General features: G+C 36.0%; 2 protein-coding genes across 4 annotated transcripts; both read right to left on the bottom strand.

Moving 5' to 3' along the window:
- Positions 1-132: 132 nt before the first annotated feature.
- Positions 133-16,644, bottom strand: LOC105963125 (protein NO VEIN). 2 transcript variants are annotated; one of them, XM_012987497.2, is made up of 13 exons: positions 16,051-16,644; positions 14,961-15,298; positions 13,498-14,155; positions 12,518-12,616; positions 11,967-12,144; positions 9,712-11,414; positions 8,785-8,997; positions 5,851-8,118; positions 4,913-5,025; positions 3,906-4,302; positions 3,495-3,812; positions 1,434-1,691; positions 133-1,345 (listed from the first exon to the last, which is right to left on the bottom strand). In XM_012987497.2, the coding sequence occupies exons 1-13, from the start codon at positions 16,570-16,572 to the stop codon at positions 299-301; spliced, it is 8,112 nt and encodes a 2,703-aa protein (XP_012842951.2). In that variant the 5' UTR covers positions 16,573-16,644; the 3' UTR covers positions 133-298. The 2 variants fall into 2 exon arrangements, with proteins under 2 accessions (XP_012842951.2, XP_088670152.1); XM_088814026.1 differs by lacking the exons at positions 14,961-15,298; positions 16,051-16,644 and having other exon boundaries at positions 13,587-13,768.
- A 1,114-nt stretch (positions 16,645-17,758) lies between these two features.
- Positions 17,759-23,657, bottom strand: LOC105963126 (uncharacterized). 2 transcript variants are annotated; one of them, XM_012987498.2, is made up of 9 exons: positions 23,077-23,657; positions 22,103-22,195; positions 21,328-21,432; positions 20,721-20,867; positions 20,310-20,408; positions 20,096-20,224; positions 19,440-19,619; positions 18,519-18,635; positions 17,759-18,147 (listed from the first exon to the last, which is right to left on the bottom strand). In XM_012987498.2, exons 1-9 carry the CDS (start codon positions 23,431-23,433, stop codon positions 17,983-17,985), a joined length of 1,392 nt encoding a protein of 463 aa, XP_012842952.1. In that variant the 5' UTR covers positions 23,434-23,657; the 3' UTR covers positions 17,759-17,982. The 2 variants fall into 2 exon arrangements, with proteins under 2 accessions (XP_012842952.1, XP_088670153.1); XM_088814027.1 differs by having other exon boundaries at positions 22,372-23,577.
- Positions 23,658-24,353: the final 696 nt, after the last annotated feature.

The following is a 24,353-nucleotide window of genomic DNA, read 5'->3' as shown; positions in this document are numbered from 1 at the left end:
AAAACGTGTTTGCAAGTTTAACAACTATAGACTAAAGCGTGTTTCAGTATTCCCATCAACATATTCAAACCAAAAGTAAAACATGTAGGTTACAACTATATTGAAAGATATATCGAGACCATCGCATTCGGATTTTCGCATAAATTGTTTAACCTGTAAACGAAAATGTGGGGTAAATTTCTGCTTATACATGCCTTTACTGTTACTTATATACACATGCATATGATATGATACACAATTCTCATTTGAATATACTATCAGTATACATCTGTAACTCATTCTATCGGAACACTCTTTACTATTTTGGCACCACGAACGCTAACTTCAGGTTGCCAAGCTGGCACAATCTAGCCGGATTTTTGTACACTGTCACCTTCGCCATGTTGTCATCTGCTAAAACGACATGTGCAATGCTGAAAGATTCGCCTTTCTCAATCGCAAATTGCCACTCTCTCATTGATATAAGAAACCAGTTCTTTCTGGCAGATCTGGTTGCTTTGACTTCGATATATTCCCTCATATTTTCATCGTCTCCTAATAAAATATCATAAGGTAGTCCGGTTTCGCTATTTTCGTTCACCCAGTTCACAAAAGCCTCACCGAATTTCCCCGCGAAGAATTTGGAAGCCACAAGCTCCCCCAATCTCCCTGTAAGCTGTGCCTGGTGTGTAAATACTTGATCTTTCTCGGTCGAATTTGTCGCAAGAAACTTCTTGCTATCAGATGCATAAAGATCAACAGAATCGAGTACCATAGTCGTGCTATAATCAACCAAATTGGTCGAATTGTTCGACTGGGTTTCTGAGATCTCGGTCTCGAGTAAAACTGCTCCCTGAACCACCGCCTTCGAATCAATGTCCATATTGAATTCACCGCTTATCCCAACCATAGAAATTTCAGATTGTTCAATATTTTTTTCTGCATAAATTACATCACCTAGTTTCTTCAACCCAAATGTACTGCCAGAATCGAAACCTGGGGCGGTTTTCCAATCGGCAGGTGGCCAATTTGAGATGACCCCAGTTTTTTTCTTGAGCAGCGACGAGCTTTGTTCCTCAACTTTTAGAGAGAGAAAATTTTCTGGCGGTTTAGTATGTTTGTCTGTTGATGAAGTGGATTGAATGGACCAGATCGATTCCTCGGCAGGTAGTTTAGGCACCTTCTGGCTGTTTGATATAAAGAGTTCTGTTTCCTCATCGGTCGAACCTGATTCAGCCATTCTTGTGATCATGAGAAGGAAGTTAGCAAAGTGCAGGTCATGAGTTCCATTGGTGGATAGTAAACAAGACAACTCTAAAAATATCGAGTGCGGATCTGATTCACGAGTGCAGTATAAGATCTTGTCCTGCAAAAAAATTGTTGATTTGGAAAAATGCGGTTACTGATGAAAAAATTTGTTAACCGAAAAAATCTTATATGTAAGCAAAAAGTACCTGCAGAAGGCAGTTACAGGAGTGTCTCGTCTTTGACGTAATCTGAAATTTCTTTATAGCGTTCCTGTAGAACAACTTCTCGACAACTACAATCTTGAGATTTGTAATGTTCTCAAAGCCGGACTGCTTGAGTTGAGAATATATGTCGGGGTGGGCATTGTAGACGTAACGCTGAGCATAAGGAAGAGCCCACCTCACCAGTGAGAAAATGACACTACAGTCTGCTGGACCATAGTAAATTGCCTCGCGAGTTACAATCTGCTCAAAGAAATAGGAATCAATTGCTACGATTTAAATGAGTACAAAATTTGTATTTTATGAAGCATCAACTAATAAATATGTTTTCATGTCCTTGCTTTACGATACTAGGAAAAATGATATGGAAGATGCAGTTATGTAGTATTATAATTCTTAAAAAATTACATTACAATGACATGTCAATGGTATCATACTAAAACTCCAGTTTTTCCCAACCTTAAACATTATGCAGATTTACTCCATCTATTCTGTTAAGGATACAATGTCAACTTCTCTACAACATAACAAAAGTTAAACATTATACACATTCACTCCCAATCTATCCTGTTGATCGAGTCCTCAATGCATTCTTAATTGCGAAAAAAACAAATGAACTCCTAAAATAATGCAACACTATATGGATATGTTGACATCCTTCATATTAACATGATCGTAAATGGTGGAATGAACTCCTAAAGCAATGGATGACATATGAATATGTTGCTTATTCCGCTTATGATTGCGAAATTAATTTGTTAATTTAGTTGCAGGAGAAAAGGAAAATCATACTCCCAACCCAACGAAATCTGAATAAATAAAATACAGAAACTAGGACATTAATGGGCATGATTTACTTTACTATCAGGACCCATGTCGGTCTATTGCTTGATGAGATATAAGAACAGTGTATTATTGACTTCCGAAGAAGTAAAATCACAAGACTTCATAGATTATCAATAAAAACATTAATATCAAGAATAAAATCTCATCGAACTAAAATTGTAAACGTATAAAATATGCATGATTGAGAATTTAAACAACTTAATAAGAAAATGCATTGACAAAATTCATTTCAGACCGTAAAAACACTCGAACTTCACTCAGATTCTTGGAAAATTTCAAGCCACAGTTCAAGCTCTTCTAAACATGAATGTATAGAATATATCAGCACTGCCAAAAAGCAAGGTCAATTGAGCACTTGAAATTTTCAAGCTCAAGTTTATGCTGATCATACAATGTCTGAGCTCGAGCTGATTTTCATGAAATTTACAAAATTATCCGAGTTCTTTAGAAATAGGTTAAACCTGAAGGACTATTTTTGTACTAAAGCCTGTTCTTAAAATTATTCATAACAATGGATAATCATTCAACGAAAATTTGTATTTGTTGGATAAGAAATTGATTTACAACCATTTTGAATTTCATGAACTATATCGGATGCATAGTAATCAGTAGGTAAAGATGAAATGGTAAAAAAGGCACAGAGAGTCAAGAGGCCTGTGACCATTAAAAAGAAAACAAAAATGAATGTTTGGAGGTATCAACAAAATTGCAAACAAATATTTATCTTCTAAATATTGCTTTACAAGTTGCAGGTCCAAATAAATGAATACTTTTGAATGGAGTAACAGAATATGTAAAAGATACCAAATCAACAAAGAGATAAACAAACTGTAGAGAATTTAAATAGCTCAAATGAAAGGTTAATTGTCAAAGTTAAAGCCCTTTAAGAAGAGGGAGTAAATAGATTAATTAACGATAAATAGTTAAATATTAACACAATATGAAAATTAAGATTGATTAGATAAAATAAATATAACAAAAAAAGGAAATATATAAGTTCACTTTCATTGTTGTTAAGAACTTCTTGATATTTTAAATTAAATTGCCAAGAGAAAAAATATTTTTAATGGCATAGCATGAGATTCAAATTTCGAGTGAGACTAGCATGCACGCCATATTATAATATGTATTCTGATAGGTATGCCTGTATGTATGTACATATGCTTTATGTGGAGAGAGAGAGAGAGAGAGAGAGAGAACCTCAGAGAGCGCAGGAATTCCTAGTCTTTTCAATATGGTCGAGACCTTTGCCCGAAGCATCGGATTTTTTTCATCAGTAGATTCCCCAAAGTGAAGAAAGTCAACACCTTCAAGGTCTCTGAACTCTGTTCCTAAGTCATCATCATCACACCAACAAACTAAACCAAATGACGAGTGTAGAGAAACCCATTTATCTAGTCTAGTAGGCAGAACAGTATTTTCCTTTTTCAGGAGATTTTCTTTCAGGTACTCAGCATCTTCAAAACTCAGTGATCCAGATTTCAGTGCATCATTCCACATTAAGAACACCTCAAACACCTATAATATAAATCAAACAAATTCAAGCTAACGTTCCTAAGTGAAAATCAACATAAAAGACGAGACTGTAGTTCCATTCCGAGGATTGCTTACCCTCTTTGCAGCCTGATGAGGTAGAGCAATGGTAGATAACTCCAGCAAAATCTGGAGGTAACTACACAAAGGAGGACTTTCATCCACCCCACACTCGTTCACGAAAAAGTCGTGAAGGTTTGGGTAAAAGTTATACAACATTTTCCTCTGGGGACTACTTGTGCTTGAAACACATACAGGATTGACCGACTTTACTGGGCTGACTGTGTCAATGGTGTCGTGCCAGTACACTTGCGAAGGAGACAAAAATGTCCCATGTACGAGATCCTCCTTCGGATAACTAGATGTATTTGGGACGAATATGAAAGGTCCTGAATGTAATTCCTCTATTATTTTGTTCTTTGAAAGAGTCATTTCTTTCCAGAGAAATGTGTAGAAGTTGGACATCTGTGACATACTGGCAAGATGAAAATATGATTTAGCACAAAGAGTACAAATATTTATTCAATCCAAAGAAGAGAAATATATTTAACAAAGTGAGCAAATGGTTCAAGAGAAAACGGCACCAACAATCCGAGACTGCCATGCAACAGAGTAAGTACTAAATATTCTAATAAATGACCATCATGACATACTTTCAGCCCTCTACTAGGAAGGTAACTTATTTCAAATTATCACAAAAACAAGGTCCAGCTACTTTTTGTCCTCTTTTCCAAATCACAATATATCTAATTAACTAGCCTGAAAATTTCATACAGAAGGCCTTCAAAATTATGCTAGCTAGTTAATTATTTTAAAGATTATACAATCATCAATACTTTCACTTTTCTGATTCCTAGTTTATGTTTATATCCTGAATTAAATAAGTATATACTCGGTAAGCACTGCAAATATATATTAACATTGCTCTGCAGACAATTACCTAGTTAGAAAAGATAAGAGTGTCAAGAAATTTAGCGAAGCGAATGTATTGAAATAAACAACCGATACATACAAGGAAAGATAGGATGGAATTCTGATTCATCCAGGTAAAGTAATTATTTAACAATTATACTGAAACAGAGTACCTAGCCCTGAAAGGAGATTCCGATTTGCTCCAAAGTCTAAGAACGGATAGAGCATCATCAGGAGTAACTCGAGTTTTTAAACCAAGATCAGCTAGCATCTTTTCACTAGTCACCTGTTTCAAATGGAAATTGTTTCATTAGTTTCTTCGTAAAGCACAAACTGAAATATATATAAATACAAATATATATATCACCACAAGAAATTTGATTTGTAGTTGATTTTAATGTGAATATACAATTCTAACAAGCAATGCATAGTTTCTACAACAGCCAAAGTCAAAATGAAAGCCAAAAATTCTTGTGAATAATATTCCAAGTGAAGTTGTTAATGAAGGGAAGTTATTTCATGAATATTACAGTAGACAATACTCTTTAAAATTAGGATTTCTAATGAATAAAAATATTACAAACTACAAAAATTTTAAAAAACTTATTATTACAAGGAAACAAATGAAACGCAAAATCCTAGTGTTACCGGCAGAAAAACTTTCGACCCTTGCATGACTAAAAAGTTGAAATATAATAGATCAACAGAATTTTGGAACTTTGAAGAATTAATAATGTGCATTCCAAATGAAGAAATTAACTTCCAATCAAGTTTGCACCAAATGTCAGCAAAAGTTACAGGATAAGTACGTACTTAATACTATATTTTTGAACATTCTATTTGATGCACCAATTATCATGCCAGCATAGAAGAAACCTAATTAATTAAATATCGATAAAAAGGGGAACGGCAAACCAAATTGTTCCAAAACAGAGACATGTGGAGAAGGGTACCAAAAACAAATATTGAAGACCATATTTTCTAACAAGATGCACAAGAACAACAGGTGATCACCCAGAACAATCTCTAACTTAAAATGTTCTGAATGAAACATAGAAGACCTTGAGATTCTACAAAAATTCAAAATAAACAGTATAGGATATTGACTAACCTTTGGAATAGTATAAGGAGCACTAACACCGAGAACGGATTTTACAGCCAAACAGTCATGGAACAAATCTTTCGGACAATGAAGTTTGTTGTCAATATTTGAAACAATCCAATGGGAATCTTGCAGGATGCTTATAAAAGATGAATTGAAAGGTTTGTGTTCCCCACTGGAACCAGTGCAGTAACCAGTAACTTTATCGCTGAAACTATCATCCCACAATTTATCAAAAATCTCCAAAAGGTATTTAGACTTTTCCCCAACATCACTTGAAGATAGAGACGACAGTAGGTGAAACAACTCGCTGGATCCCCAATTTTTAGAGATTAAACCAGCATTGACCCTTTCGTTGACACCTATTACATCCTGGGAATTCGTCGGAGATACATCAGGAACATTCTTCTCGATTTGAACTACTTGAACAAAATCAGTTACTCCCAATTCCTGGAAAAAACTCCTCCACTTCAACACGCCACCAGATATGGATTTGGTGATTGGATGCTTTATGTAGGCAGTGTCAATTTCATGCCATTTCAAATCAAGACCGCTAATTAGCTGATTCACATCAACGGGATTTCCGAACTCCCTATTAAAATGGATAGGCACCTCAGTAGTTCGTTTGAAGCCATAATTCGTCAGAATCATAGCCTTCTCATGCAACTCTGCAATAATGTGACCCCTTTCTAGGTGACAGATTGTACAACTTGATTGTAAGTGATACATTGCAAAGGCAAGGTACTCTATCACCAATTCTTCCTGGCCCTTTGCATTATTTCCTTCCGACAAGGCTGGTAATATGTGCACCTTTACAATGTCATGAACAGACAACCGCTGGACACCAACCTTGTAAAGCATCCTCGTAACATTCTCTACAATATTTAAATCAGAACACGAGGTCTCAATGGAGGTAGCTGCAGCTAATAGGTTGGGACTTACAATTCGCAGTTTTCCATACAGTTTTGGGAAAGCTTTGGGAAGACACTCATCATTAATCCCCTGTCCTACTGCCTCGGAAGGCAACCAAATCGAATCCTCGCCCAATGAGCTGAATTTACCATCTAAAAGAGGGATAAACGGGATTTTCCGAAGATTATCTAATAAGTCAGACTCAGCCACAGAATTCAGAGAAGCATGCATTATAAACTGGGATGACATCACATAAAAGGTGCTGAGCCAAGAAGATAACCAACTCAAGCCCATGGACTGTAACCCATTCTCCAAGCGGCAGAGTGAAGAAATAACCTTTAGTAAAATTTGTGGTCCATAGTCTTCAACACCCAGAGCATTTGCTAATGAATCCGAGAGAATTATATCTTTACTCAAAAACCGAAGACCAAGATGCTCACGGAGCACACTATCAGGTATCAAAGAACGAGTCTGGTGGGTCCAATTTCTCAGGGCCTTGCAAGGAGCAATCCATTCTATTTCCTCACCTTCCGGAATCAAGCATTCAGACATGCGTAATTTAGAAACTATCATTCGTGGTAGGCTAGAGAAAAACCCATGCATCTCACCCACAAGGGGAATAAAACTCATAAATACTGTAATAGCTTTTCCTGGACATCCTCTATAACAAGGTAGAGCACAAAATGACCTCTCAGCACTTACAAACAAATTAGGAAATTCTGACAATAACCACTGGTTCCACGGACTATTTCCATCAACTTCTTCCCTGGAAGAAGGCAAAACAAAATCTCCTTGGAGAATAAATTTAAGGCCATAAGTCCTCAGAGGAAGAAATGCAAAAACGGGCTGTTGGTTCAGAATTGGGACATATCCTCCTTCACATTTCTCCTGCAATGTAAATGCTAAAGAAATTTCTGTTGTTTTCACATCAGAACGAATGACGTCAGCATTTAATTCCTGGGATACTACAAGCCAAGTTATTTTCTCATTACCAAGAGTAACTTCTACTATGCCATCACCTATAACCTCTTTCCTCATAACAATCAGTGAACCATCAAGTAAGTTTCTAAATTTAATGCATTGAAGACGGTGAAGAAACAGCAACAAAGATGGATGAAGATCCGAGAACATGGATAAAATGTTGTTTATGGCAACGCCTCCCAACATGTCTGGCCTAAAGGGGAGCACAATGCTTGTATTCCAAGAGTTCTGATCCTGGCAATCAGCATCTGGAGATGCCAATCTAGTATACAAGTCCATATCACAGGGAGGAACAACTGTTGGTAGAACAAAACCAATCTGGCCTTCCGTTATGTCGAATTTAATATGAAACCCATTTGAATGTATTTCTGGAGCATCAGTAACCTGAGAATCAGACAGGGTAAAAAATTATAGGACATTGAAAAGCAAGGGTATGTAAAGCTTGAGCAATTAACAGCAACATTTAGATTAGAAAAAAACACACGAGCAACAGTTTATATGAGATTCACAGACAAGCACATAGAATAATATTGTTTATGTGTTTGTTTGGGCTAGGATACACACAGAATGACAAATGTAGCTCTTCAAATGACTTCTAGTGGTTCCATCAGCACACTAGGATCATAGGAGATGCGCATTGAGAGATACAATAAAATTTCTTGCTTGTAGATTAAAATCATCTAGAAAAGACAAGTGGTGCCTTAGACCCCAGAGCAGAATCATTTGCATAGTAGGAGGCTAATTAATACGAACTGTTCAAGGATTATGTCAAATGATTTGAAGAATAAGCAAATAGACAGAATCATCAAAGTTACTAAGATATCTGGTAACTTCTTTCCAGTTAAGAGAATAATCATGCGTCAGTATACTGCAAGGATAAACTGGTAATACCTTTCCCTTAGTTCACAATTCCACCATGTATTCAGAGTTCAAACTATCTTATTAGATTAACATGCAAAGCAGAAATGAAACTTTCAAACTATCTTATTAGATTAACATGTAAAGCAGAAATGAAACTTTCAAAACAACAGAAATGTCTTTCAGTGGTACCCGAAATACTGATTTGAAGCCAATGCCCTTCTTCCCAATATATCCAGTATTATGACCCTTTTTTGTCGAATTTCCAACATCGCAAAGTGCTCTGATGTTATTGGCCGAAAAACCAACCTCGTTATTTAGCACAACTATGCCTTTATCCTGAAGAATGAAAGTAAGAGTGGGTTCCACGTGTTCAAGGTAGATATTGTCATCAGCATTTTGAACCTGTAGACAAGTTCCAGAGAGAAAAGTAAATGTCAAAAATTACATGAAAAGCATTTAAAAGTTACAATGAGAATCGAATGCTAACTAAACAAAGGAATCATGAAAATATTATCAGAATCATGGCTGCAGAATTCAAGTACATAGAGACTGTATGCCAACATTGGCTTAACCTCGACTAACCACTTACTCTGTCCCTGTTCCAAAACTACCATTCCTTATTCAGATGTTCCAAATAATGTTCCACTTTCCTAAAAATAAATTTAATTCTGAAGGTACCTCATCTAGAAGACTTGGCATTAATGCTGCTAAATTTAACCCTGCTTTGAAGATCAAAACCTAAAATTATGTTTTCAACTTTCATGTAAAACTCAATGTCAATTGAGATAGGATTTGAAAACAATGAGGATATACTTATAAACTTGACCCTAAAACCCTTTTCAGATTTGTGCAAGTATTCTATATTTTCTGTCGGAGCTGATACCTACTTGTACCCAACAGTCACAACCAAGTTCAATAATCAACATAAGATACCAAATTTTGCTATCAGGATATGGCTATATGGAATAATTAGAAAGAAAAAAAAAAAGTAAATAATACTAGTGTTTAGTTTATCGACATGGTGAAGTTATAAGCTTTTTCTGGGGGTGTTTCATTTTCCACAAGGTCAAAGAGATATGCTAAAACGAAGTTTGTAGGCATAGACATAACACATACCAGCTCTAGAAGGAAATGTGAATCCTGGGAATATAACTCATGCGAAAGACAATGGAGCGCCCTGCCTAGTCGCGCATGCTGCTTCTCTAACATGCTACTTTTATTATCTGAAAGACTTTGATCTAGACCAAATTCCTCTTGCCTGATAGATTCAATAACTTTGGCTGGATCATAATCAATAGGAGTATCAAACTTTGATATTGCTTTTGAATTTGCAGCCCGGCCGTCAATTGAAACCTTAGCTGAACCAGCCCCACCACTTACTCCTTTACCTAAAGAAGCAGGGCGCTTGTCCAGTCCACCTTGCCCAGTCACTGATCTTGTACTGGACTCAGAATGAACCACATCTAAGCATGATGAACCAAGGGAAAATCCAGTTCTTGGAGAAGAACAAAATGATTGGTAATCGCGAACCCATTCCATTAATCCAAGAGACATTCCCACTTCATGGAGCATGAGAAGCTGCTCTATTTTCTTGCATTCAGTCAAGATAGCTGCAGGAACATCATTCACAAAAGACTGTAAGCCTGCAATCAATACATCAGCAGCAAAGCTGCAAAATTCGATTGGCAGATAGCTCAAACAATCAAGTATGAACTTTGACATAACTGGGGCTGCTCTATTAAGTACACTTCTATTATTGGGTAACTTGCTAGCGAAATCACTAGATGTGCCGTTGCCAACTATAGAATCATAGGATGGATTCCTATGCCTGAGAGGATTCATATCATTATATAATTCCTTCTCCAAATAATTATTAATTATCACTTCAAAGGCCTGTCGAGCATGGCATTTTAGAAGGGATAAAGGAACATTCCGTTCACCGCCATATAATGCAAGCAAAGACAATAATTGCACTGCTGTTTCAAAGGAGGATCCTCGACTGAAAACTTTTAAGAATGAGTCCATAGTAGCTGAATGGTCTATACGGATCACCTTGCCATCCTTAGTTATCAAACAAAGCAACTCTTTGGTGTTGACCTCCTTTAACAGCCACTCCACAAGCGAACCAAGAGAAGGAGCAAACAACATGTCCCAATGTGACCACAAGTTCAAATCAATCATCATAGGGGCCTTGAGTAAGAGCTCAATACAATCCTTGGTAGTAACTGCCCCAATCATTCCTTCTCTGCATGCTCTATTATTAACAAACCCTCTAGTTTCTTCCACTGTTTTCTCATTTTCAATTAAAGAATCACCCATATAATTCAATCTTGACAATGGAGTCGAAAACAACACGCAGTTAGAACTAATGCTGCATCTTTTTGTAAAATCTGCCATAAGATCGCTGTTCACCAATTTAATACATACTAAAGGAAACTGCCTAGATAGCAACTCAGAAACATTCCGCATGTTTATAACTTCATTTTCCCACAAACCATTTGAAGCTTGCGATAGTAACACATCTAACTGAACTGGCAGTAAGTGAGCCTCCAAAGAAGAATTTTCTGATATGTCGCCCATAATGCACTTCTGTAATGCATGAGGCAACATGTGCATATATTTCTCTAGAAACATAAGATATTCTCCATAACCAAGGGATTCAAACTTGTTAATGGAATATTGTTCAACTAGCCAATACTCGCACTTGCAGAGCTTTCTCAAGAGATGTACATTATTTTCTCGATACGGAGTTTTGCAGCTCAAGACGTCATCCTCGAAATATCCAGAAATCTTCTTCACGATATCTTCAGCTATAACATCTATATACATGAATAAACGAAACATATAAAAGAGAGAAAAAGGCAGAAAATTAACATCACGAAAGCTAATGGATAAGCAACTAAATACGTGAGCATTTTCGATTAAACCAAGCCTCTATACCACCAATTACCAAACAAATAAAAAATATATAGATCCTCGGTAACATACGAACTCAATATCAGCTGATATTGATTAGACAGATTCTGTATTTAATGCTTTGTAAAGCTTAAATAATATCACATTTCATAGGATTAAGAAACAGTATTTTATGTCATACAAAGAGAGAACCATATTACACAATATAACATCCATTGACATCAATCCTACTTGAGATGAAGCTTTGGGAAGCAAAATAACATTATCTAGGAAAACAGCAATGTCATAAATTGATTTTTTTTAACCCAGCTTTTCAAACTAGAATTATTTAAGTCTTAGTTTGACCGCAATATACCCAATTCATGAAGAACGCCACATGCGATCGAGAAAGTGGTGCTAACATACAAAACTAGCCATAATATTAAACACTTCATGAATGAAGCAAAATGGCTCACCATGTTTACGTGCAAGATTTTTTTGTGCTGAAACAGCAACATCCTTCTCAGATGGTTCAACATCGATGCTTATGTAGTCAGCTGAACTGTCAAATGGTTTGTCGTCCATGCCTTTCTGGTTAAGAGTTTGGAAAGTGTCGTAAATACTATCACACATTCCAGATTTAATACATGCCACCTGTAAGATGCTAGTTAGCCAGAGCAATGTACATTGTTCAACCTTCTTCTATAAGCAGAAAAGTGGCACAGTAAGCTAGATGTTAAGGGCCAGTATGGTTGCTTAGCTTTATCAAAAAAATTACTCCAAATCAGGTTTTGGTGTTTTTAATGGTCTTTAAAAACGAAGACCCAACGGTGGGGTATGCAAATATCACCCTAAAGTGATTCACATGCTGTCAGCTTTTGTAAAACATATTTTTAAAGGACAATCAAGGAAAAGTAATCAATTACTTAACGAACAAAGCAAGTTAAAGATAGACTAGAATCAATTTATGCCAAGTAATTACAACAAAATCTCGGGAAATGAAATGGAAAAGACTGAATGTACTCACAGCAGTATAAAGCAATCCAACAAACGGGTACACAGTAAACAGTTGTGCCACTTTCCTCTTTTTCATGTTGTTGTAATAGTGAAGCATCCTCAAAAGAACCTAATTTGCAAAAGCAAAAGTTATAACTGAAGTTTACATTTGAAAAATAAAACACCAAGAGAAGGAGTCCTCTAAAAAATTCCCTCATTGCATGATTTAGAAAAACTGTATCATCCAAGTGCACAACTCATATGAGACACAGATATTATCTAAATTGATTAATTAAGCTCCATGCTTATCATTTTCAAATCAAAAATCACAAAGCACGAAGGCAGAAAAGAACAGTTATTTCAGTCATACAGTTAAGAAAGAATTAACTACACTTCAGTTTATAATTTAAGTGCGACAAAAGAATAGGATCAGACATAACCCACTCTCTATCCAAAACAACCAAGTCCAACTTGATGGGGCACATAGTTTAAAAAGAAAAGAATTAACTACAGTTAAGTTTATAATTTAAGTGCGCCAACACAATATGGATCAGAGATAATACGTTCTATATCCAACTTAGTCCAATTTGACTAGGCAGAGTTCAGAAAATATTGTGCCCAAAATATTGTGGTTGAGAGCCAGTGGTTGCATTGTTACTTTTAACTTCTAACTGATAGAGCTCTTCTGGGTCCAGGAATGGAACTTTCTTTTGGAACAGCCAGAAAAGAAACTAGGAGAATAAATTTGGAAAACTCAAAACTCAACATTAATAGATGACTAAGATGGATGGCCAAACTCAGAATCAGACCCTGAATTACCACCAAATTGCTCTCAGCTACTTTATGGGCTCTCTCAAATTCAAAGCAAAATACTAACAGCTACGAAATACTAATAACTACCATCACCGACTCCAGCAAAATTGTGGTTAAAGGTTAATTAATTAGTTAAAAAGCACATGCATATCGGCTTTGACAAACTTTTCATAGCTATGTATGAAATCAAGAGGCTACCTCATCTGCATCGTTTTCTCGGCATGTATCTTTCCAAGTTGTAACGAACATTCTTAATGATTCAGCAGAAAGAGGATGATCAACTATACCATATCTATGAGTGCGTGTTGGCTTGAGATTTGAATCATACATGTTCCTTTGATTCCGGTTGCTAGGCTTGGTGCTGCCACTCATGTTCTCATATTTCCTCTTCCTTGAAGGAGGCTCATTATCTGCATTGCACCTTACCCCACCACTCTGCATGCAAGATCCAGACTCTACTTCACTTTTGAAACCCAGCCTTGTCCTTTCTTCAGTTGCTGATGGGTAAGGGCATCTAGTGACACGGTCTGATCTACTATTTTGAAGTGGCAAACTGCAGTTGCTCTCTGTATTCTTCTCATCCTGATTCTCATCAGATTCATTAGCGTCACTATCATCATTTGAACTTGACGGCATGAATCTTATGTGTTTGCCACAAAATTGGCTATTTGAAGAGGAGAAAGACTTCATTCGCTCAGATATTGCAGTAAACTGGTCATCCATCACTTTTTTCTGTTTTGAAAAAAGCGGGCGCTTCTGACTCGTTTGAGCGGATCTCATTCTAATTTTCTCATAACATTTTTTTAATACCCCATCTTCTGTTTGCCTCGTCTTTCTTATGTTACTAACATATGATCTGGACACAGGAGGTAAACAGAGTCAGGATATAAAGAAAAAAATGATAATAAAACCAGCAATTACACTATTTTCTGTATATACTCACGGAGGTATGCAAGATGGTTTTTCAAAAGGGAATATAATTCCTCTATGTAATACATTCCTAAGTTTTTAAAAAGACACAATGAACAGCATTTTTCCATCCAATCATTTTAAACAAGCGTTGTAACACGGCCATCTTTTGTGGTGTCATGTATGCTACGACAAGGATGTGGTTAAAGAAGACAAGACATAGAATGTGAGACTCCAGAGTATCATTCCAAAACAATTGACACTAGTGTAAAAAAATTACATATAAATGGGTTTATTGCTAAAAATTAAGGAACCTGGAATTTTTTAAATGATTGGAATTCAACTAAATTTACTGCCTAGTTCATTGGTCGGGACCAAACAAGAAATCCCCCTGTAAAATATCACTAACCCTATTATGTCTCCCCTATCAGGCAGGCATCAGATATGCATCTCTATGAAAATACTACTCACACCCCAAACCACCTCATCACTCCATATTCATGAATTAGAAACATTTAGAAAAACATAGCAAAATCAAGTAATTCTATTGAAATCCTGCACAAAAGATTACAGAACGAATAAAATAATGTTAAACTAAATTTACACAATAATACACAAATGTTTTGCCAAATTATATAAGTTCCCTTGTAGTTATACCGTACTTTAGCTATTAAAAATGCTTTCAAAAAACAATAATAATGAAGCTTTTGAACCCGCAAAAAACAAATTGAAAAAAAAAAGAAAAAACATACCCAAAGTTCTGCATACGCACACAAAGCTTTTCCCTCCCACTGACAGATTGCTTCTTACAAATAAAATCCACAAAGGTATCAACTTTAATTTCTCTTTTACGGTGAGTATCAATGAACTCGCAAAGGTAAGAAATTATATCTTCAGTTGTTATTCTGTACACTTCTATCACTTCAGAAGTCAGAGAAAAATAATGCACAGCAAGTGGGTGTCGTACCAAGGAACCCAATCCCAGCTCTTCAAACCCTTGAATGCCCTCGCTCTCACAGATTGCCACTTCCAAATCATACAATGAAGTAATTCTTCTAACCGCAACAAAGCAGTGGATGAATGCATTGATCTGTAATAAAGTAATGAAAAGACAAAAAAAATACATATATTATGAGTTCCACGAGTACCAAAAAACATGCAATAATAGAAATTCAATGGATGCAAAGAAGAATTTAACAAACTGCTATCCTCTATACTAGTGTTCTTGATTTTTATATTAATAAAATTAAAAAAAAAAAAAAAAAAAAAAAAGAGAGAACCCAAAAATCAGTATTCAATAGTTTACTGTTAGCTAACAAATTAGTTTAAAACTAATGCTCTGATGATAAATGCACCTATATGCTATTTATTCAAAAGACACTAAGAATACTGGCAATTCATCCATTACCCAGTAGCATCTTTATCAGATTTATACAGATAAAATAACAATCACAATCACACAAATTACTTCTTGCAGCCTAAAATTTAAACTACTTACTCAAAAGACAATGTTCCAAATATTCTCAGAAAAGGAAAAAAAAAAAAAAAAAACGGGTTGTAGAAAACCAGGGCTCGAAACTATGTCATAAATCTGAATAGTTCTCCCAAGAATTACTGATTTATATCTTCTACATAGATTCGTTCTGAATCAAGGCCTTTATTTCATGAATATCACATCTAATTTTTTTTAAACATAAGGAAGCAGAAAGTTAAACTTCATAATTTTCATGAACACCACATCTAAAATTCATGAACGAAACAGAAAATCATAAGGCTGAACATGAACAACTTCCAGAAGGAAAAAATAAAAAATAAAAAATAAAAAAAGTACAGCACGCACACCTTCCCTTCGGTGACCAATAAGCTATTAAGCGAAGGCACTTGCTGCATTTGAAACCCCAAACTCTCCCAAGACTCCGCCTTCACCATCAACAAAGCCGCCTGCGAGACTTTCCAAGCCGAAACATTCTGATTCGACTCGAGCAGATCGTTCCGAGCCCTCGCCACCGCCTTATCGAGTTCAGCAATAACCTCGCTCCGCGCCCTAACGTGCTGCACCCGAAACTTACCGTTACTGCTACCACCACTGGGGCGCGGCGTATGAGCATCGGCGCTCTCGGGAGGGTTCGGTTGAATAGGGAAATTAGTGTTGGCGAATTGAAGTTGATCCTGTGGGTAAGGGTTGGGGTTTTGCATAAAGGGGTTATAGAGAGGCATGAAATTGGGGTTTTGTTGGAGGAATGGATTGGGGTGCGGATAAAAGTTAGGGTTCAGATGAATTTGTTGGTGATGCTGTTGTTGTGGCGGCTGCGCTACACCGCGGCCGACGCCGCCGGGCCGGTAGGGCCCCGGGTGTCCGTACATAATACTAGAGAGAAGAAGAAGAAGAAGAAGAAGAGTTGTTACTTGTTAAACGCGGGCGGTGGGCGGAGCGAATTTTTATCTTTATATAGGGTCTTTTTGAGGAATTTTCTGATTATAGAATCTAGGGTGAATTACCCAAGCACCCTTGGATATTACGAGTCTTGCATTTAAGGACCAATATCTTTTTGTTTTGCACTTTAAGGACCAATTTCTTTTTTCTTTACATGCAAGTTTTTCTTACCAAAAAATACTCACTTTATTTAGATTGTTTTGTATTTATTTTTTTATACATGATACAAAATAAATTTTTGAAAATTCTAATTACAAAATTTGTAGGTATTTTATGAAATTTTCAGTCGAAATAAATTATGAAAAAAAATAGTTTATGGTGTTTTTTTTACCATGGTTTAATTTGAATCATGCAAATTGCAAAATATGAATGTTGTAGCTCTATTTGTGAAATTCAAAATGAAACTTAAATCGACCCACTAGAACATGGAAGAAGAAGAGGTTGAGAATCTTTGTTATGTACTTTTCATGCAACTTAAATCATTGTAATTTGACTTCATACGAGAAAGTCATATTCCACACACACACACACACACATATATATATATATATATATATATCGCAAATATGGGAATTTTAAGAAAGTTATAATCCAAATATATATCACAAATTGCAAAATACGAAAATTTTAACTTTATTTGTAAGTTCTTAACTTTGAAGTGTCTCAATTAGAATCAACTAAATGAGAAATGTATGGTAAAAAATAACACTTTCAAGACTATTGATCACATACTGTGAGATTCAATCAGCCGTCGAATTGAGAATTAAGATAAAAGAAGATGAACTGAATGTGGTGGTACAACGAAAGAAGAGAGATAGAAGATCATAGATTAGTACATGACAAAAAGACGTGGGTTTAAGTGACTCGAATGAGTAGACGGGATCAAAAAGAAAGAATCAACGGTCTAGATTGAAGATCTAGAGAAGTATCTGGCTTTGACCGAGACTTGGGCTTTTGTGTTGTTGGGCTGATTTCTAATGGGCTAGATTAAATAATCCAATTGGGCCCAAAATCCAACATATTCAAAATCAATTATCTGTAATAAAATGGGAAGACAAAAATCAACCTTGGAATTCAATGAAAATTTGGATGAAAAAACAACACTACACAAATCAATGAGTGGCACCTGCAAACCTCTAAACTTCTTCCCTTTTGTTGTTGGTGATGTACTACACAACGAATAAATTGTACAAAAAAAATATTAAAAAAAAAAATCTTATTTCTAAGGAATCACAATGAAATTACATCTACATCCTGCAATTTACAACAAATTAAATATCGAACAGAGAGACGAAAGAAATGGAATGACCAAACTTAAAACTACATGTTGCTGAAAAAACTTAGGCCGGTAAGTGAATACGCAATTTATCGGCAACATAGAGGAGGTGGCTTATATTTGTCGATGGATAATGTTGGAGTAACTTAAGATTAGAAGTGAAGTCACCCGCAAGTAAACGCTTCCTTACAATGATCAGCATTGCACAACAAATTCGGAGCAGTGTCTCCTGCAAATTGTTCAAATTCTTTAGCGTCAAGTAACCACAAAGACTAGTTCACTTCAAGCACTCCTATGCTAGCTTTTCAACCGAAAGAAGTAAACATACAAACAAGAAAGATGAACCGATGGGTATTTGCAGATTATGAATACATGGGAATTACTATAAGTGAAAATAAAAGAAAAGAAACATGCTTCAAATTAGCAGTAATAACGAAGAGGAACTTGACCAAGATAAGGCTTATTTAAGTTTCCAAGAACTACATGTTTATCTTTTGCACTAGTCTTCACTTTTATGATGCTTCCTTGTGCATATCCAAGATAACACAAGTACAATCGAAAACTTCAAAATCCAAGTACTGGATTAAAAATGTGTCTTACCTGAGGACCGTCGTGGTCACTTAGAAGTGTGTCCCAGATTAAGAGAATGTCCGGAAACTCAAAATCTTGGGTCAAAAGGAGTGTAATCCACCTGAATGCATAAAATTGGGGATTTACCTGCATACACGAAGGACAAAGAACTGTGTTACAATGTTATTCACACGAGATACACATTTAAAGTATCCAAATTCACCAGATCATGAATGCATATCTTTGCTAATAGACATAACACTTGGTCACAAAGCAATGAAATGCCTGAAGTTCATAAATTGCCGGAGCCTCGCAGGGCTTAGACACAAGGTAAGTGCACTCTTTATGAGTGAAGCAAGGAAACACATGATTCTTCAGCAAAGAAAGACAATACCAGTAATTTAAAAAAAAAAAAAGAAAACGAATATATAAAATGTCAAACAATTCAAATTCGAAAGCAGCATAATGACAACAAATGCAGTTGTAACCTACTAGTGAAAGATTGAGTCAAGCATTATCAATCAGGCAGTAAGTCATCTAGGTTGACTAGTGTTCCAGTCATAAACATCAATGCTAGATCACATATACTAGTAGGGCTAATATTTGGCTGGAACCACAGCAGTGAAATGCCTCAAGTGAAGCAAGTCCAGAGGTCTCATGGGGTTTCAGGTGAAGTGCATGCCTTATCAAAGTGGGGAACAAAGTGGCGTTGTTTCCTATTTCGTTAATTCAGCATACAACTAGATAAAGATCAACTCAATGATATATTTGATAGTCCAAGTTTTGGTATCTTTTGCTCCCACTTTCTTTGTATGAATAAAAAAATCATTGAATGCTATATCGGACTATACGCATACAGTATTTTGTCACATAATGATTCACTTTGTATGCTTCATCATTCCCACAGTAAAACGTAAGATGCAGGTTGTAGAAAGTAGGAAGTGTTCATACTTTAGTTGTCATCTCAAGATGACGCCAGAGTTCTTCATCATGCTCCTTTAGAAGTCGTGATAATCTAGTAATGGTGGCATGAATCCCCACAACACTGTTATCAAGTTGTTGGACAAAATTATCCCGAAATCCACTTAACAACTCCACAAAACAGAAGAAAGTATCTGCTTCAGCAGAAGCCTGCAGGACTTGTGAAAAGCAAAAAGTACTGAAAAGGAATACTAATATGTAACTATAGCATTAAATGCTGCATAAATAAATTACAAAATAGAAATATCACCATATTCTTTTTTTTTCCTTTTTGTACTTTTTTTTCAAAATGAAGCAAATGAAATTGGTGCTAACTTCCTCGGTGGGGTGGGTGAATGTTTTTCTGTATGGTAAATAATTAAATATGTGGTTTCCTATGTTTTTTAAAGTAATGAGAATCTGAGATTTTCAAATGTATTGAGAAGACAAAAAACCCAAGGAGGCCATATTTGATTCCAAATAGCTAGTAACATTCAATGAACTTGCACTGGAATAATTAACTTATAATTTGAGTTTTTGGATTAACCATTTGTTTAAAGACAATAAAAGGTTGCACAGTATCACCAAACACAAATTTTAAATCAATTAGAACTTTGTCAGAAGCTAGACGACCAAACATAACTCACCGCATTTTCTTCATTAGGGTCATTTTTTAACACGTAGAATAAAGGTGCTATGATTTCATTCATGCCCTGCACATATCTTATCCCAGGATTCAGTTTGGCAAATACAATCAATATGCTCCTCAAATCCTCCTGAAAGCAAAGTTCACGGGCAAGTAAAATACATTCACAAGCATGCACCAATAAAAAAGAAAGAGAGAATAATAAAAGGACTCACTTGGTTGGATTTAGCAAATGCTGAATCCCCTGAGAAAAAGTGAATGTCCGGATGAGTACGTTTGACATCTCGGTCAATCTGTTCCATGATCCCAGATTCCTATAGAGTACACATAAAGAGTTAAATGACATTAAATCTTGGAGTTGACATAGGTGTGCTACATTTCAGGCACAGTATTAATCAAGACCGACTGACCAACAACTTTCAAGTTCAAATACATAAAAGGTATCGTTGCAGGTTGCACCTAAGTGACATAACATCAAGATCTCAGTTACGATGGAGTTGGTAAGGATAAACCTTATATTTCTTTTCCTTTCTTATTTATATTTTTGTTATTATTATTATATATATATATTTTAGAGTATCAGAACAAACTCCTAGTTCAGGATTGGAGCCTTGGAGTAAATGTACCTGAAAAAATTGATTCCATATGCTACTCTTCCCAAGACTTAAGGGATGCTCTCCATGGGTTATCTCTGATCTTGAGAGGAAACCCTTGATGCCATCTACTTCATTGTTCTCAAGACTTGACTTTTCTAACCTCCTCGTAATCTCTGACTGACTAGCCATGAAAATATTCAGAAAATGCCGAAAAATTGAAACATGTGAAGTCGATTGGACCAATTCACAAGAAAAATACAGGTGCAGATAATTAGTTTGTTTCAAGTGTACAAAATTTCCTAAACATTAGCTTCCTGCTTATTAGGTATTTGTAGAAGGCATTGTGTGTCCTGATGGTATGGGGCAAGCAATTAAATAATGAAGTGTCTGCTTCTTTGTGTGTAAGGTAAAAATAAAAGCATCAAAAGAGGATGTCTAATCAAAATATGTTCTGATATACACGGATTATCACATTCAATATGAGATTTTCTGCAATAAGATTTGGTGGGAAGATAATGATGAGCAAGTCAAAATTCTAAGATGGCTTAGTTTCAAGTATATTAGTACCAAAGAAATCTCATCTTCGACAAGTCATTAGCGAGCAAAATAGATGGCCAAAGAAAATTCAAGAACTTACGGGATTCATCAATAACTCCTCTCTGAATTGCTTATATTGAGACCTTTTCTTGGCTAACTCTGAAGGCCAAAGTGAGCGATCGGATGGCAGATACCCCAATAATAGCTGAAAAGTCAAGTAAGATCACAATCTAGTTATATAATTTAGTCCCAAAGCAGCTATATATAAGTGGACACATTCTTCCCTAAATGAACTTCTGCATTTTTATTTTCATTTTTATTTTTGTGCGCAGAAAGGATGCAAATATACAATCCAGATACACATTAATTCACTATCAGCATCATGTATCTCATCCTGAAGAAAGGTTCATTTTGAAATCATTACCAGTCTGAGACTTCCAGCAAAATACTAGCTCTGCAAGTTGTCGAGCTTCCCAAGATCTATAGTTCCTGGTCCCAGATAAGTGTTTTATCATGAACATATAGTTCAATATTTCGTACCACAGTGTACTAATTATTTTGTATTTCGGTGAATGTTTTTGTGTTTTCTCTGCACAATCCATAATTCACTTCATGAAACTTAATGTCAATTTATTTATCAGTGCAGTTTAATCCTATTCCAGTATTAAAGATATCAAACGTCCTCTGTTATGAATAACTGATAGTAATTGGCTATAAGAAACTTTTACTTCTGAAACAACAAATTATTTGGAAAACCTCAACTTCCATTTTCTCCAATTAGGTACTTACTCATTAGGTATATCACTAGCAATACCAAATAAACTTCGAACATGCAAGAATTACATCTTCCCTAAGGAAACATGTACGTCTGTTACCTTCCACACAGTTGCACGAATGCCAGCTCCATCAGGGATGCCTTGTGATGCTAGCCTCCTCAATTCTCCCATATTTATGAATTTCCTTGACAGCTAAGGTACATTTAAAAAAAAGGAAAGAGATGCAAATTATTGAATTAACTCAAAAGATCAACTAGAAAACTCACAGGAAGGGGTACGAAAAAAAATGCACACCAAAAAAAAAAGATCCAGACACATGGTGTATCTTTAATGGTTCACCGCTGTACTCGGTGCATAATCTCCTGTACCTGGACCTGGGAGGCCAATATCCCCTGCTTTATCATATGAGGTTCCACTTTCCTTGTGCGTGTATGTTTTCAGAGATAAGAAGACCCAATCCATTTACATCAGATATTAATACTATAATAAGAGTATAATCATTTACATCAGACCGGGGCAAGAAGTTCATCTGTGGTAATCCTAGTATCCATGTACTTCAAACAGAGAAAAGACCCTCTCCTTGAACATAAGTCTGTTGATTTAAGCTGAATGATTCCGCAGAATAGTTATTTCATGTTATCAAAACATATTTGATATTACCATCAGAAAGATGACTGCTAATTTTCAACCCCCCCGAACACACACACATGCCTTTAATTGATGAGGTTTCCCTATGCATTGCACATTGAATGAATCCTACTGCAATGACAGATCCGTGCTTTAAATTGTATAGGTAGATTTACGGTTTTTTTACCTATATGCATGGTTAGTGTAACCCTTAGTGAGTGCATTCACAACACAAAGAATATGAATCAAGACAACTATCAACAATCAGTTAAGTATACTGAAGAACATCATAAACAGCAATATGGAGTTCGAATTTGCAACCATCACTCCCTTCTAGATCAAAGACTGTCAAATTGCATATAAATATCATGGAGGAAATTATGATTACGAACACAATCGCCATTTTTATTTCTGAGTATGTAAAAAGTGGGATAAAATTGAAAAACCTCTTGTACAAGCTGAGCCTTCCTAGACATAATCTCAGCAGCAGGAGTCGCACTCGCCACAGCCCTAGCCGAGCCACCACCAGCTGACGCCGTAGAGTTGGCGGAAGAGCTCTCAATTTCCTCATCGCTGTGACAAACGCTACTATTACTACCATGATAGTTGCTGCTCAACGGATCCCTAATTTCCACCTTTTTAGCGCGAAAGGAATAAGTACTCGGTGGCTCCGGCGGAGGAATCGGCGACGGCGGCTCGATAATAGGGGGTGCGGCTGGCTTAACGGCGTCGAACTTAGGCGGTGATTGAGGAGACGACCAGAGGGAGCTGTTGAGCCAATCGGGGACCCGTTTCTTCACCATAATCGGAGAATTTATCAGGGAAATTGCGAGTAGACTAGCTGATGAAAGCTGAAGAAGAACAGAAAAGCTTTATTCAAAATGGGGACTTTTCTCGTGGAACCGTCGCAGGGAATCAGCTGTGTGTGTGTGTGTGTTTTGTTCCTTGGAGAGAGAGAGAGAGAGAGAGAGAGAGGAGAGAGAGTGGGAGGAACGAAGTTCTGTTGCCAGGTGGATTGCTTGTGGGGGTCACGTGAGTTGCGTGTGCGTAAATAGTTAGAACAATTTGAAATTAATACACTTTTCAGAATATTTTCTTTTAGTTACGACCGCGTAAACTTTAATTTTTTCACATTTTCGCGTGTTTGATGCATTTTGCGTCCGACGCTCGAGGACACATGTCGGACATTAATTGGTCAATTTATAATTTCTAAGAAGGTAGAGACACATTTGAATAAAAAATTTAAATATTTTTGTTGTTTTTCCTATTTATTTACATAATTTAATGATCAATTGCAAATTTATAAATATACTCCTATATTTTTTATATTTTCATATTTTACCCCAAACTCCTGCATCCCCATTATTAATACATGCCGTTTCCCCGTGTCTGTTTCCCTATTTTCCCATACCGCCATTTCATATCCGTGATACATTACTTACGAGCAAATATAACGAAATATTCATCGCATAATCCTTGTTTTTTTTTGGTTTGATATATATAGAAAAAGTGATGTTTTGTGATGAGTTCAATCAAAACTAAAAACACATACATGTTTAATATTTGTTTGTCCTTCCACAATTTTAGATAAGATGTGTTTTTCTTAATCGTAAATATCTGATTGTGGTGCATATAAAACTGCAGTTGCACAAAACAAATTCAAACTAGAATATTCCACATAATCTAGAAGATTCAACTAATTTTGACAACGCAATGATGGATG

This window comes from Erythranthe guttata, chromosome 14, assembly GCF_056151865.1.
Source record: "Erythranthe guttata isolate IM_541 chromosome 14, IM_541, whole genome shotgun sequence".
NCBI lineage: Eukaryota > Viridiplantae > Streptophyta > Magnoliopsida > Lamiales > Phrymaceae > Erythranthe > Erythranthe guttata.
The sequence above is the reverse complement of the archived record's forward strand: the minus strand, read 5'-3'. Positions and strand labels throughout refer to the sequence as shown.